The sequence below is a fragment of the Anomaloglossus baeobatrachus genome, chromosome 12, assembly GCF_048569485.1.
Source record: "Anomaloglossus baeobatrachus isolate aAnoBae1 chromosome 12, aAnoBae1.hap1, whole genome shotgun sequence".
Lineage (NCBI taxonomy): Eukaryota > Metazoa > Chordata > Amphibia > Anura > Aromobatidae > Anomaloglossus > Anomaloglossus baeobatrachus.
The window spans coordinates 22987079-23002722 of record NC_134364.1 but is presented as its reverse complement, the minus strand read 5'-3'; the positions used below and the strand labels follow the sequence as shown (position 1 = coordinate 23002722).

Here is a 15644-nt window from a genome sequence, read left to right as displayed (position 1 = left end):
CTTCAGTCTGGGGTTCTCGCAGTTTTTGGCTAGCAGCCTGTTCCTAGCGAGCCCCTGTGATGACGGCCCCCATCCTCAGCACAGTCATGTGTTCGGAGCAGTGAATTGCCGGCTGATCCCTCCCGGACTGTTCCCTGCGCGGCTGCAGCTCCCGGGAGCAGGGGGCTGAGTTTTCATACACAGGACGCCCGATGGGCTGGGAAGGCAGACCTGATTGACAGGTTCCCGGAGTGATTTGCACCACGTGACTGTAGAGGGGGGCTGGAAGAAAAACAGACTGTCTGGCTGGAGTCTCATTATAGTCATTTTAGTTGCCAGCTCCATTCTTATAGTATCATCGCAATCTGCAAACTGCCTCCGTGCCCTGAGCCTTCTCCACACCGCTGTCCAGGATTGGCTGTCAAGAATCATGGACTGTTTTTCTATGCCTTGTTTTCTGTCAGTGAGTAGACTTTAATATTTTGATTTTTGGGGGGTTCTGTCTCTACTTTCCTTCTGTCACCCCTTCTCTCGTCGCTGCTGATCAGCAGTTGTGGTGGGATGTGTTGCAATCCTAGCATGGCAGGGATGCTGCTGTATGCGGAGGTGATTGCTCCCCATCTGCTGTGTGATGTGGAGCGGGCACATCAGCTGTGGCGCATCCCTGCTGGGCGCTGCTGTGGGGAGAGTGCGGTGTGAGCCCGGGAGGTGCACAGGGCAGTGACCGGCCAGAGCTGATCCTCAGGGCACTGCTGCAGATAAGAGGGGCTGCATTGACAGAAAGAATTCAGTCTCTTGTAGTTTGGTGGAATTCCAGGACTGTACAGTCTCCAGAAGGGATAAGTCCTTATGTTGAGGATTGGCATTGCAGGAAGGTGCAATGCTTGTTGGAAACATCTGGCAGATTTCAGTGGAAGCCCTAGCAGGGGAATCTTTTTGATTGGTAAGTAAACTCTTACATATAGACTGTTATTTGTTAATGACTAGTTGATTGCAGGTCTTCTTCTATGCAGACAGTGAGATTGCATTGCACTGCCTGGACTAGCTGTTTGTTCTGCCAGAAGCCAGGCTTGAGATAATTGTGCTGATAGTCCCAGAGACCACAGATTAGCAGGATGGTGGATATCTGATAATGAGCTATTTGCCAGTAAACAAGTTAGACCATGACATGATAGGAAGCCCTCCTCCTGCCCCAGGACGCGGTGTACTATGGGGTTGCTCTTCTTTTGCTTTTTGTCTATACTACTCAATTTAGAAGTTTCCATTCCAAGTCTCCTATTTATTTTGTATGTATTGTGTTCTGCACCCCAGAGACACCATGATTCCTGGTAACCGAATGCTGATGGTCATTTTATTATGCCAAGTCCTGCTAGGAGGCACTAGCCATGCTAGTCTGATCCCTGAGACCGGAAAGAAGAAAGTGGCTGAGATTCAGGGCCAGGCGGGCGGAAGGAGGTCCACTCAGAGCCATGAGCTCTTGCGGGACTTTGAGGCAACGCTGCTACAGATGTTTGGCCTCCGCAAGCGGCCGCAACCCAGTAAGGAAGTGGTGGTCCCCGCATACATGCGGGACCTATACCGTCTACAATCAGCAGAGGAAGAGGATGAGCTTCAGGAGATCAACCTGGAATATCCCGAGAGACCTACCAGTCGTGCCAATACCGTGAGAAGTTTCCACCATGAAGGTGAGTGTCCACCTACTCTGAATCCTTCACCCTGCCAAATATCTGTTACATAGTTTTTTAGCTTTGTCCTCAGGTTTACCAGATTATACACCCTCTTATTTCCTGAAGATTATGCTCTCTGATCTATTCATGCTCCCACTTACTCCTATGATCCTTCCTTCGTTACCCTGGACTGACCTTTAATCATCCATGGCAGAATGAAGCAGCACCAATTTACTTGGAACTGCTATATTCACCCATAGTCCAAATCACTTTTATCTCTTGTAATAATGTCCCTGTGTTACCTGTTCTAACCTAACCTTTTGGCAACACCTTCCATTGTCTTCCATTTGTATAGGTTTTCTGACCATCCCCCTTAATTTCCATTATACATTTGCACAGTAGTGTTAATTTAAATCAACCTCAGGCCCTCCACACATTTCCATATGTTTACTTCACTTTAATCTTTCTTTTTGGACTCTTTACTTACAAAGTTACTGGGATAAAAAAGGCTGAAGGCAGTAAAAAGGCCACATTTTAACCTCTTCTTTATTAGAAAATGTGTCATACTGTGTTATTATGATCAAAGAATTGGGTCTCATGGTCAAATACAATAAATGATCAGCAGAAGTTTACTTTCATGATCTATAGGGCAGCAAAAAAAAAATCTGTATTTCATTCCAAACACCTGCAAAAAGCTCCTTCTACATTACTGTAAAGTATGCTGGCTAGTGCCAAGCCGTCTGAACATAAAAAAACTGCGACTCTGGGAGAAAAAGAATAAAAAGTTCTGTAAAGTCCAAAGTATATACATTTAATGTTTTTCTAAGCCAGTTAATCTTATTATATGTTGGGTGCAAGTAAAGTGCTGAGTATTCATTCAATGGTATTATATTAATGCGCCTGTAAAGTAGAAAGGACATATTGTAGATTTACAGTAATTATACATTTATACAAAACAAACCTATTGTAGGCAGTATTTCTGAAGGTAGGAAAGCTGCCATTCAGCTCTGGGGAACTACAAGTCACATCCCCTCCTAGTCCTTACAATTACTGGGGAGACACCGGTTACACAAGTATTTACTATGATGATAAAAATAAATCCTATATCTCCATGCAATTTGCCCTAAGCCCAGGAAAACATGAATATGAGGAAAGTCAAAATAGATATTGTAATATAAAATCATGATCAGTTCGCAGTTTGCAAAAAACAAGTAGACTGCATGTTGTGCAAATAGCAATCTGAATGACCCTGCAAGATCAAGAGCAAAAACTAAATGCATATTTATGTTGAATGTATTACACGAGCCCATTTGAGCATTTTATAAGCCGCTTTATGTATCCTCACTCATCAAAGGCAAAGGCGTAACTCCCTGTTTTTTCCACTAGTTTTAATACTTAAAATACACTTAGTGTATTTAACGCTACAGCCGTGTGTTTGTAAGATTTGTTCAATGAAGCCTTGTAATCTGACCCAAATGTTTCCTAGCGGATGTTTCTCTCCCAAAGTAAATCTGAGTTATTAATCCACAGCATCATTACTGTGCTGGAATTTGCTTTTCCCCCCTTTCTGTAATATGATCAACAAGGCATGCTCTATGTTTTCAAAAATCGCTGGATATCCCAAGCAATACACTTCAGGTTCAGGGGGAAAAAGCGAAAAAAAAAAAAAAGAAACCTTGAATGTGATCTCCGCTGCCAAGTGATTTTGAACATGGAACTAGGAGATTTTGCGGTGTATGCATCACAAGGGGCTAAACATCTATCAAAAACACCATTGTGTTCTTCTACACTTCAGAAGTAATGTGTTCTTGAGTCCATGCTAGCAGCAATTTTAGATGTACATCTGTGGTCTTAACGTGTATCCCACAAATATTCACTCACCTTTTTCATTTTTATTTTACTTTTGCTAGAACACTTGGAGAACATACCAGCCACAGCAGAAAACTCGGGCATCCGCTTTTACTTCAATCTTAGCAGCATTCCTGAAAACGAGGCAATTTCTTCAGCTGAGCTGAGACTTTATAGAGAACAGATTGAAAATGGCCCAGCATGGGAAGAAGGCTTTCACCGAATAAATGTATATGAAGTTATCAAGCCCCTGACAGCAAATGGACAGATGATTACTAGGCTACTGGACACCAGACTAATCCATCACAATGTGACTCAATGGGAAAGTTTTGATGTAAGTCCGGCAATTATGAGGTGGACCGAAGACAAGGGAATTAACCATGGGCTTGCTGTTGAGGTCCTTCATCTCAACCAGACTAAAACGTATCAGGGGAAGCACGTCAGGATTAGCCGATCGTTATTACCTCATGAGAACGCAGACTGGTCACAGATGAGGCCACTTCTAATCACATTTAGCCACGATGGCAGGGGACATGCACTGACCAGGAGGTCTAAAAGAAGTCCAAAACAGCAGAGAGCCCGGAAAAAAAACAAAAACTGCCGGAGGCATTCTCTGTATGTGGATTTCAGCGACGTTGGCTGGAATGATTGGATTGTGGCACCACCTGGATATCAGGCTTTTTACTGCCATGGTGATTGCCCGTTTCCCCTGGCTGATCACCTGAACTCAACCAACCATGCCATTGTGCAGAACTTGGTTAACTCTGTAAACTCAAGCATTCCCAAAGCATGCTGTGTTCCCACAGAACTAAGCGCCATTTCAATGCTTTATTTGGATGAGTACGACAAAGTTGTCCTTAAGAACTATCAGGAGATGGTTGTAGAGGGGTGCGGCTGCCGTTGAACACCCCCCAAATAAAGACTGCTTGTTATCAGATGGACTTCTTTAAAATAATAAAAAAAAAACACAAAAAAAAACAAAACTGAACTTTCACCTTGACCTTATTTATGACTTTTAAGTGCAAAATTGTTTTGACCATATGATCATATATTTTGACTAAAATATATTTATAACAACATATTAAAAGGAAAAAATAAAATAAGTCAATATTTAAAAAAAAAAACACAAAAAAACAAAAAAAAACAACCCATAAGCTACTTCTTTGTACAGTTGTTTATACATGTACATTAGGATGAATTTATATGGGAATAGAGTATTTTTTTTCTATAAATCTTTTTATAGTGATACTATTTATTGGCAGTGTGGCTTACATCCATCCCCTAAGTGAATGTAAATTAGTAGAAGGCATGGATCAGTTCTGGAGGTGGAGGGGGGCTTGGATTCTTAGCCACTGGGGAGCAAAACTGCTTCAGTTGCTAACCTGTGTTAAATGTTTTTTTTTTCCACTTAATTCATCTGAAAAGACTCTTGGAAGCACCTGCGTTGTTATGCTAATGCCAAGTATAGCTCACCACCCATCCTCCTGTTATATACTGCAGGTTCAAAGCAATTCATGTTATCTTTTTTAATAATGTGGAGACTACAGCCTGGACTGTAGTGAGAGGATTGTGCAAAATAATTTTTGAAAACATCAAAGCTTCCCAAAGTCTTTTGAAGGTTAAAAACACACAAAAATGCAAAGACACTTGACAAGTACTGTATTTACCATTGATAGATGTTTTCGTCTGTTTCCGTCATCATCAGCGAATAAAACGGAAATATTTTTTTTATAAAAATATATAATTTTGAAATAAATTTATTTATTTTGCTCCTTTACATTGAAATAATCGGTCATTTTAGAGGTTGTGCAGCAGAGCACACAAATATTCCTAGTAAACTATTAAGGTTTGTCATTTAATTATCGAAAGCTCTGTAGTGCTTAGCAAGGTGGGGGGGGGGGGAGGATAGTGAAGGGGTTAGTATGGAGGGAAGCTTAGTTAAAGCTAGTAAAAACTCAAAAGTGGAAAGTTTGCCAAGCCACAACTTCCCGGAGAGTGCAGGTGGAGGGACCAGATCAGAGCCTCGGGCTAAGGCAACAAGACTTCATGCTGCTTTTGTAGCTCCCTTCAGAAAGGGCCTTTTTAATTGTACAGAGCTTAAATAAATTGTTTAAAAGAGATTGAACTTCGTTTTCCCCGAGGACTAATTTGTTTTGTGATGTTTGATTTGGAAAAATTTTTTTCTCTTTAACATGTACTGTTAATGTAAATAGGGTTCAGAGAGGAACATATGCTTCTTACCCACTACCCTCCAGCCTTTGTTGTGCCATGAGCTTTGTAGTATTTGGCAGGCACAAATTATATTAGGGCTTTCTCAGTACTGTCAATTGTCTTTTAATGGCCAATATGTGTGGTTCATATCCAGTCTAGTGTGGATTTATCAGAACCGCTTTCCTTTGGGAGGGATTATAGCAGATATGGTGTTTCACAGGTGAACCCATTATGTTTCCCCAAAATTAAATGATACCAGAGGTGTCATCTTCACTTCTTACTATACCAGTATGTTAGATTACTTCTAGTCCAATATTTATCACAAGTGTGCACAACACTTTACAGAGAGACTTTTTTCTTTCGGGGTAAGAGAAATTGCAGAATGCAACCTGACACAATTTTGTTCCATAGGAAGTGATAAAATTGGCTCTACAAACGTCTGCTCTTGATGACTGTGACTGTCCAGGCGACAATGTCCCCATCTGCCCTTCGCATCACATCAGTTTGCCTTGCTGTAAATGCACTAAACTAGAAAAAAACGCATATGAAGAATAATTGACAATGTCTTCCCAACAAAGTCCAACACTAAACCCTTCCTGTGTAATGAATTCTTTATTAAAGTGAATGCACGGAGAGGCGCGGAGGCTCCTGTCTTTTGTGAGTTTACATTCACAGGTGGACTGGTAGTGTTTATTTGTCATAGCTAATGTTTGCTCTAAGAATTCTGCATGAAGTTCGCTGGGTTTTGTTGGGACCTTTTTAGCACGGTCACTCTAATGATCCTAATGTGTGTATGTAAATGACGTTCGGACCTCCCACTCACTTTGATGAGGAAGCGACATCCCAGAAAATAGTCACTCAGTTCCTTTCTACTTTAGTATTTATTGTGTAATTTCACGTTACCTTTTCCCATCCTGGTATCTGTTCATAGTCTAATTACTAAAATCAGGGTAATGGTTTCTTTTTAGTTCATTACATGGGAGTTAAGAAATTCCATTAGCCCGATGATGTATTTTTAGTAAAAAGTGACAATAAAATTATTTCTTTTTTTTTTTATTTCCTTTTTTTTCTACTGAGAATAAAAACCCCATGAAAAATTATAAAAATAAAAAAGTAATTATTTTTCCCTTGGAGAGGCACCGATGGTTAGATCTGGTCCTCATAGACTTTCTTGACAAATGGCCAGCGTGTGGTGGCTACAGTCAGTGCAGAGACATGATGCCCGTAGTGTGGTACCCTGCATGTCTGCAGTGGACCCATGCTGGCCACTTGGCAACAAAGGCTAAGAAGACTGCCATTGCATCACCACTAGTTCATATGGGTAAAAAACACACGAGTAGGTTTTTTTTTCATATTTTCTAAAAATTAGCTCCATTTCTTCATTTCAGAAGTTTCATAGCCCATTTGATATAATTCCCACTTCTAGGTATTCTCAAGTCCTTAGTCATTGTCCCCAACTTTGTGCAATTGTAGAGATATGTTCTTTAAAACAATACCAGGACTTCAGCCTAAAAATATGCTCAAGTACGGAATATACTAAAATACTTTTCAATGTCTTTGAATTCTTCCATATGCATTGATGTGCTGGTCTCTACAGGGAGGAGAGGTTCCTCCTAGGTAAGGCTAGGTGCACATCAACTATTTATTTCAGGGTTTAGTTGATCCATATAGACAATGCAAAAACAAATATGATGCAGTACTGGGGGATTCAATGAAATGGGAACAGAAATATCCCAAAGTGTCCTTCACCAATCCACATTTATTGCCGGTCGCAAAAAACTGATATCTAAAGGATACATAAATATATAATGAAATGCATCGGTTATACATTCAGTTAATTTTCACTGCATGCCCAGGACACCACAGTTGTGCAGTTCAACCTAAGAGATCAGATAGACACGGACAGCCAAAAGGAAGCTATTTTACAAAGGATCCGTTTTAAAATGTTAACAGACACGTTAAAAATTAAGGCCGTTTTTAATAGATTACTGGATCCCTTTTCATTGGAGGATTACTGAGCATAAACTGAGCATAAGCCACCGCCAGACTCATTTGGTAGCCGCTTATCTGCCCTCTGAAACAAAATATTAAGGTGATTAAATTCAACCTTCCGAACACATCTCCCCAGACATAATTTATTATTTGTTGGAGGAGAGCGAGGAGGCCACCAAACACATTACATGGTCGGTGGGTTCTAATGTGTATGGGGACCTTAATGCTAGTTATAGATATAAAATATGATACACTGCAGAGAATTAAGACTCATGTATACAGGTTTTTAGCAATGCAGTCAGTAGGCGGCAGAGGAGAATGAAGGGTATATCACCCTGGTCTGTCTAGTGAGGCAACCACAGGCCAAATGTCCAGATAGTGGACTCAATCTCCAGGCAACTTCTCTAGATCATTTACAAGAATCATCGAATACATTAGATTGTTTTTTGACCGCAGATACAACATGACTTAAAGCTGGGTTCACACATAGCGACAGCGACGTCGCTGTTACGTCACCATTTTCTGTGACGCGACCTTGTAAGTCGCTGTTATGATCGCTGCTTAGCTGTCAAACACAGTGACGCAGCAGCGATCATAACGTCTCTACATGTGCAGAGAGCAGATAGCCGCGCACACTGCTTAGCGCTGGCTCCCTGCTCTCCTAGCTACAGTACACATCGGGTTAATTACCCGATGTGTACTGCAGCTACCGTACATGTGCAGAGAGCAGGGAGCCGCGCAAATGCTTAGTGCTGGCTCCCTGCACTCCTAGCTACAGTACACATCGGGTTAATTACCCGATGTGTACTGCAGCTACATGTGCAGGGAGCAGGGAGCCAGCACACTGCTTAGCGCTGGCTCCCTGCACTCCTAGCTACAGTACACATCGGGTTAATTACCCTATGTGTACTGCAGCTACATGTGCAGAGAGCAGGGAGCCGCGTACACCGCTTAGCGCTGGCTCCCTGCTCTCCTAGCTACAGTACACATCGGGTTAATTACCCGATGTGTACTGCAGCTACATGTGCAGAGAGCAGGGAGCCAGCACACTGCTTAGCGCTAGCTCCCTGCTCTCCTAGCTACAGTACACATCGGGTTAATTACCCGATGTGTACTGCAGCTACATGTGCAGAGAGCAGGGAGCCGCGCACACCGCTTAGCGCTGGCTCCCTGCTCTCCTAGCTACAGTACACATCGGGTTAATTAACCCGATGTGTACTGCAGCTACATGTGCAGAGAGCAGGAGCCGGCAGTACAGGCAGCGTGAGAGCGGCGGACGCTGGTAACGAAGGTAAATATCGGGTAGCCACCTTGGTTACCCGATGGTTATCCTGGTTACAGCTTACCGCAGCTGCCAGATGCCGGCTCCTGCTCTCTGCTCGCTTCATTTCGTCACTCTCTCGCTGTCACACACAGCGATCTGTGCGTCACAGCGGGAGAGCAACAATAAAAAAAAGAACCAGGGCTGTGTGTAAGGAGCAGTGATCTCACAGCAGGGGCCAGATCACTGCTCAGTGTCACACACAGCGAGATCGCTAATGAGGTCACTGGTACGTCACAAAAACCGTGACTCAGCAGCGATCTCAGCAGGGAGCTCGCTGTGTGTGAAGCACCCCTTAGGCAATACCCATAATGAGTCTGTCTTTAATAAACTGTCTATGATATCCTGTGTAGGTGATGCTCTAATCATCACACACTTTAATGGACCTTTTAAATGTAAATTAATATGTGTGAGCCTTATAAGTAACACTTCAAGAAAGAGGAGCCTCCGCCAATGAGGCAGGAAGAGGGAAATGGTGACATGAAACTCCTGACCCCAAATGTTGATAAAGCCAAGAGACCACTCTTTATAGACATTCCTCTGACCCACTTACCAGAGTTAATTGTAATCAGTTACTGATTACTGTCTTAGAAAGTGAAGGTTTTTGGTCACTACTTACTAATTGCTTTTGATCCCTGACACAAAGAGCAAAACCTTTTACAGGGGCTACAATGATGAGTACATTGAATAATCTTTTACAAGCCAAAGGTAATTAAATCATATTAAATTATTGATTTATACAATCTCCATATTTTTACAATATCGCTACATAAAATCAGACCATCTAAGGCTCAAAATGAATCCTGCAGCTGACTATATTAGCAAAAATGCGTTAAAAAATTGTTGATTTTTTTTTGTCCTTAAAAAAGTCATTTATATATTTTGTCACTATTATTTCAGAATTTTCTTGCAGAGGATTCTAGGTCTGTTGAACATGTCCAAAACCTAATTAGAAAAGTAGAGATGTCTATAGTTATGTATAAACCATTACTTGTTATCAGAACGGAGCTGCCAGCAATAGATTCCCAGAAGTTATTAAAAAACTATTTTTCTCCTCTTTATCAGGCCAGCCCCTCACCCTCCTACCCCTACTCATTCTTTACTTTAAAGGTTAGCTGTCTTGCCTAAGGCACTGGTGACCTGCTGCCTCTTCTTTGATGCCTTGAATATCAGGCATAACCCATTCTACAGAAAAGAATTTCATTTTAAAGTGGCAATAAGCTAAAAGCCGAGTGCTTTTCAGCTGTTTGACAGAGCAATTACGTACATTTCAACTGATCTGCACAAGTCCAATAACCCCGGCTTCTGAGATAATTGTCTGTTAACTTAATATCCACCAATCGTCTTCATTTTCTTCCATGGAGGAAATAGGACATCAACATACATGGTGTCTAGCGTCTACTAATGCTACCTATAAATGCCCTTTTTGTCAGAGGCGGCACATTGTGTGTGACATCTAGTCCAAAGTCTAGAATTGAAATGAAGAATAAAAAAGGGGCCTAATTTTTCTGGCAGGTTAGTCAAGTGCTTATGGGCAGATTTACTATTTGTATGGTACTTTGTACTTTTCTATGATAATTTTTTAAATCCCTGTACAGAAATATTGCAGCGACAAATTCCATTAAAACCTGTCGTAAATAATGGGTGTATTTCATACTAACAAAGACTAACCTGAAACTTTAAGAAATGTGTCAAAAAGATAGACTTTGGTTAACCCCTTCAGCCCCCGGGCACTTTCCGTTTTTGCGTTTTTGCTTTTTGCTCCTTTTCTTCCGAGAGCCGTAACTTTTTTATTATTCCGTCAATCTTACCATATGAGGGCTTGTTTTTTGCGGGACGAGTTGTACTTTTAAATGAAATCATAAGTTTTACCATATAAAGTACTGGAAAACGGCAAAAAAATTCCAAGTGCGGAAAAATTGCAAATAAAGTGTGATTGTACAATAGTATTTGGGATATTTTATTCACCGTGTTCACTATATGATAAAACTGATGTATCTATGTGATTCCTCAGGTCGGTGCGAGTTTGTAGACACCAAACATGTATAGGTTTACTTGTATCTAAGGGGTTAAAAAAAATTCACAAGTTTGTCCAATAAAAGTGGCGCACGTTTTGCGCCATTTTCCAAAACACGTAGCGTTCTTATTTTTTGGGATCTATGGCTCAGTGATGGCTTTTTTTTTTCGTCTCGAGCTGACATTTATTATGGTACTATTTTTGCGCAGATGCTACGCTTTGATCGCCAGTTATTGCATTTTGCGTAAAACTTGCGGCGACCAAAAAACGTAATTTTGGCGTTTGGATTTTTTTGCCACTACGCCGTTTACCAATCAGATTAATTGATTGTATATTTTGATAGATCGGGCATTTCTGAACGCGGCGATACCAAATATGTGTATATTTATTTATTTTTTTAACCCTTTAATTTTCAAAGGGGGGTGATTTGAACTTTTAGGGGTTTTGGTTTTTTTTTAAACTTTTTTTTTTTTACTTTTTTTTTTATTTTACTAGTCCCCCTAGGGGGCTATAGCAATCAGCAATCCGATTGCTGATCGCTATCTGCTGATCACAGCTATACCGCTGTAAACAGCAGATTCAGTCACTTTGGTTTTCCCTCTGCTCTCGGCCGAGGAAAAACGAAAGTGAAACATCATAGCAGCAGGGGTCATCACATGACCCTGTGCTACGATGGCAACCACCGATAGTCACGTGATAACACACGTGACTTCCGGTGGGGGCGGCGGTAAGTAACAAACATGGCCGCGCGCATTTAAATCTTGCTGCCAGACTTTGGCAGCAAGATTTAAGGGGTTAATGGCCGCGGGTGGAAGCGATTCCACCCACGGCTAGCAGGCACACATGTCAGCTGTTGAAAACAGCTGATATGTGTGCCGATCCACGCCGCCTGCCCGCGGCAGGGGGCGGGGCTTAACGGGACATGATCCTGGATGGATAGATCCGTCTAAGGTCGTGAAGGGGTTAAAGGAGTCGCCAGGCGTGGGATAAAGGCCCATTTACACACAGCGACATCGCTAGCGATGTCGCTACCGATCGTACCCGCCCCCGTCGTTTGTGGGTCACTGGCAAATCGCTGCCGTGGCGTACAAAATCGCTAGTACCCGTCACACATACTTACCTGCCTAGCGCCGTCGCTGTGGCCATTGAACTGCCTCTTTTCTAAGGGGGCGGTTCGTGCGGTGTCACAGCAACGTCACACAGCAGGCGGCCAATAGAAGCGGAGGAGCGGAGAGCAGCCGAAGGAAAGACACGCCCACCTCATTGCCGGAGGACGCAGGTACGGTGTTGTTCGTCGTTCCTGGGGTGTCACACGTAGCGATGTGTGCTGCCTCAGGAACGACGAACAACTTGCGTCCAGCACCAGCAACGATATTATGAAAATGAACGACGTGTCAACCATCAGGGATTAGGTGAGTAATTTTGATAGTTAGCGGTCGTTCGTACGTTTCACACGCAACAACATCGCTAACGAGGCCGGATGTGCGTCATTAATTCCGTGACCCCCAACGACATCTCGTTAGCGATGTCGTTGCATGTAAATGGGTCTTAAAAGTTTGCAGTCACTATATGTGCACTGCACATTGTCTTGATTTCCCGATGTGAGCGAGCAGCCACATGATTTCATGCGAGGGATTTGCAAACTTGCAGACACGTGTCCTCTAGATGTGTATAGCTTTTCTCAACAGAAGAGAATTGAGAGTAGCTGCATGAAACATGTCGGCACATGATCGCAACTATGCAAATAACAAACATGCGGTCACGTGATCGCTCCCTACACCTGGAAATCATGACAGTGTGTTTACCACACGGCAGATATAAAGTGACTGCAGACTTTTGTCCCTAACCCTGAAAACCCCTTTAACTGCACTTATTTTAAAGCTTTACTAACCAAATGTGAAGCACAATGCACTAAAATGTTCCTTTTGGTGCCAATAAATTATTGGATGCATAATAAGTGGCTCTGAGAAAATGGCGCAACAAACACTGGAAATGAAGAACAACCAAGTTTGTAAGTCTTTCCCCTATTTTCCCATAAATTACAGCAGATTTTTTGGGGTTCCAGTAGTTAGAATAAGATGCAGTTAACTAATAATTGGGGACCCATCTAAAAAAAAAGGTAATTATCCAAAATGGTTATTTTACTGTAATCAGGATGATTAACCACTATTTTTATCATTTGGAATATTGCCATGGCCACTTCTAATTTCAATCTGCCGCGTACAATGGTACAATATTAATTAAAGGAAATGTCTGATGTGAAACGACAAGTCTGCAGTCACTCTATGTGTCACTCTATGTGACTGCAGATTTGTGACTCCTCACATTGTGCACACTGTGCTCTGTGAGGATTCTCCGGTGTCAATGCCAGGAACGACGACCACCTAACCACAAGTGTGTAATATGCACACTTCCATCCATATTCCAAATAGACTGTTTCCAGCATGCTCAATGCAGGTGTAAGGAATCAGTCTAGTCGGATTCTGGCAAGGAGTGTGCATGTCACATACTAATGGTCCCGGCAGTGCATGCAATGTGAGGATTCACAGGTCTGCAGTCACATAGGGTGACTGCAGACTTGTCCCTTTAGAGGTGTAGAAATAATGAATACAAATGCTGTAGTAAGTGAATGGCCCTCTGTCAGCATCTTCCTTTTAACTGAAATACGTTTTCCACATGGGCAGAAACGTTGGATGGGATAGTAAATGTTATTGTGATCAAATTTTACTGGTAGTGTCTTTCACCAACCTTACAGGAAATCTGTTCGCACAAAATGAGGGTTCAGCCCAAGCCTAGGCGTTGGGTGCACCCTTGTCAATGGCTAAACATTACAGTACACCTTCCCACCTCCTTGTTTTTCACCTATCTCCGCCTTACTCCACTAGAGCTGTCAATCAAGGGAGAAAAGGGTGGGTGGACATAGATGCCAAACAAGACATTGCAAAGGTGTGTTGAATTGTTTGGCCATGCCAAGGGTGCACCGAGCTCCTGTGTTTGGTTTGAATGGTAATTGTGTGCTGGCAGACCCTCTTTAAGGGAACACTCCAGACAAAACATACAGAATTATACCTAGAGAGGGACTGAGGAGTGGAGCAAATAGCAGGGGTTAAGTAACCACCTATGTGAGGATCTGTGTGTCATGCTTTCTCCGCTCGGGCCCTGCACTTGGCATAACACAGTATTCGTTTTCCTGGAGTGTTCCTTATAGTTAGGATATTAATTTATTTTGGGTATATTTGGCTGAAATGGCATTTTGTTGTTAACCATTTGTCTCTATATACATAGTGGGAATCAGCTTTTCACTTCTGCCATGTACCACAGCTCTTGTACGTTTCTAGTGCTACAAACTGTGTACAACTGCAGAGTTCAGCAGCTTAGGCTAATGTTAGTTTGCTATTGACATTTTTTCCGTTTGTCTTTTTTGGTTGATTTTGGATGCTGGACAGGTGGTTTAGTGTTGGAGAATCCAGTACTGACCACAACTTCCCAGTCCTCTGTGGTGTACGTACAAGGGAAATAGCAGTAATATTTGTAAAACACTTTAGAAGTCATGTCATTCTTACTGACCGCAGTGAAAAAACATCATATTAATGATGCAGGTGTCCGCAGTCTTGCATATGTTGCCACACACCTGACAAACTAAACTATTGAACCCTTGGTAGCCACAGTATACTGATCATTGGTCCGGGAGGATCAATTAATAATAATAATTAAAGCACCACTCCAACAATTTGCTTTTTCTCACCACTGGAGTGGTACTCCTAATCAGTTCCCCTACCTTTATACTCACACTCTGATGTCTTCGCCTTTTTTCAGCATCGCTCTGGTCCTGCAGCACGATGTTGTGATCACAATGTTTGATTGTCCATAAGTCAGAAGTTACATCACAAGCACTCAAAGCAACTCTATGAGAGTCAGAACGAGGCTATGGTAGACTTATTATGAGTTATGACCTCCTCTTGCTCCATGAAATACTCGAGCAGCTGATAGGTCACAAACTGCTGAAGACCAACGGGAGCGACGCTGGAAAAAGAAGACGCCAAAGAGTGAGTATAAGACGGGGGCAAGGGTCTTAAGGGGGTGTTACACGCAGCGATATCGCTGGTGAAAGCACCCGTCCCGGTCGTTTGTGTGTCACGGGCAAATCACTGGCGCACAATATAGTTCGCAGCCATCACACGGGACTTACCTGCCTAGCGACGTCGCTGTTGACTGTGAACCGCCTCCTTTCTAAGGGGGCGGTTCGTGCGGCGTCACTAAGCGGCCGCCCAATAAAAGTGGAGGGGCGGAGATGAGCGGGACATAACATCCCGCCCACCTCCTTCCTTCCGCATTGCCGGAGGACGCAGGTAAGCTGCTGTTCGTCGTTCCCGAGGTGTCACACGTAGCGATGTGTGCTGCCTCGGGAACGACGAACAACCTGCGTGCTCAACAAACAACAATTTTTTAAAAAGGAACGACGTGTCAACGATGGACGATTTGGTGAGTATTTTCCATCGTTAACGGTCCTCTGTGCGTGTCACACGCAACGACGTCGCTAACGATGCCGGATGTGCGTCATGTAATCCGTGACCCCGGCGATATATCGTTAGATCCATCGCTGCATGTG

At 42.7% G+C, this 15644-nt stretch overlaps 1 protein-coding gene and 1 long non-coding RNA gene across 4 annotated transcripts in view; one reads left to right on the top strand and one right to left on the bottom strand.

Annotated features, from left to right (window-relative positions):
- BMP4 (bone morphogenetic protein 4) overlaps nucleotides 1–5271 on the top strand; it is a 48242-nt gene extending 42971 nt beyond the window's left edge. Inside the window, exons 1-3 of one of the 3 annotated variants that reach the window (XM_075330234.1) lie at nucleotides 159–442; nucleotides 1291–1664; nucleotides 3557–5271. In XM_075330234.1, coding sequence (XP_075186349.1) covers nucleotides 1298–1664; nucleotides 3557–4398 — 1209 coding nt within the window. In that variant the 5' untranslated portion in view covers nucleotides 159–442; nucleotides 1291–1297 and the 3' untranslated portion in view covers nucleotides 4399–5271. Of the gene's footprint in view, nucleotides 1–158; nucleotides 443–850; nucleotides 923–1290; nucleotides 1665–3556 lie in introns of those variants that run through there. The other 2 variants (XM_075330235.1, XM_075330233.1) reach the window with 2 other exon arrangements.
- Nucleotides 1–15644, bottom strand: part of LOC142257937 (uncharacterized) — a 901785-nt gene that overhangs the window by 98791 nt on the left and 787350 nt on the right. The window lies entirely within an intron of this gene.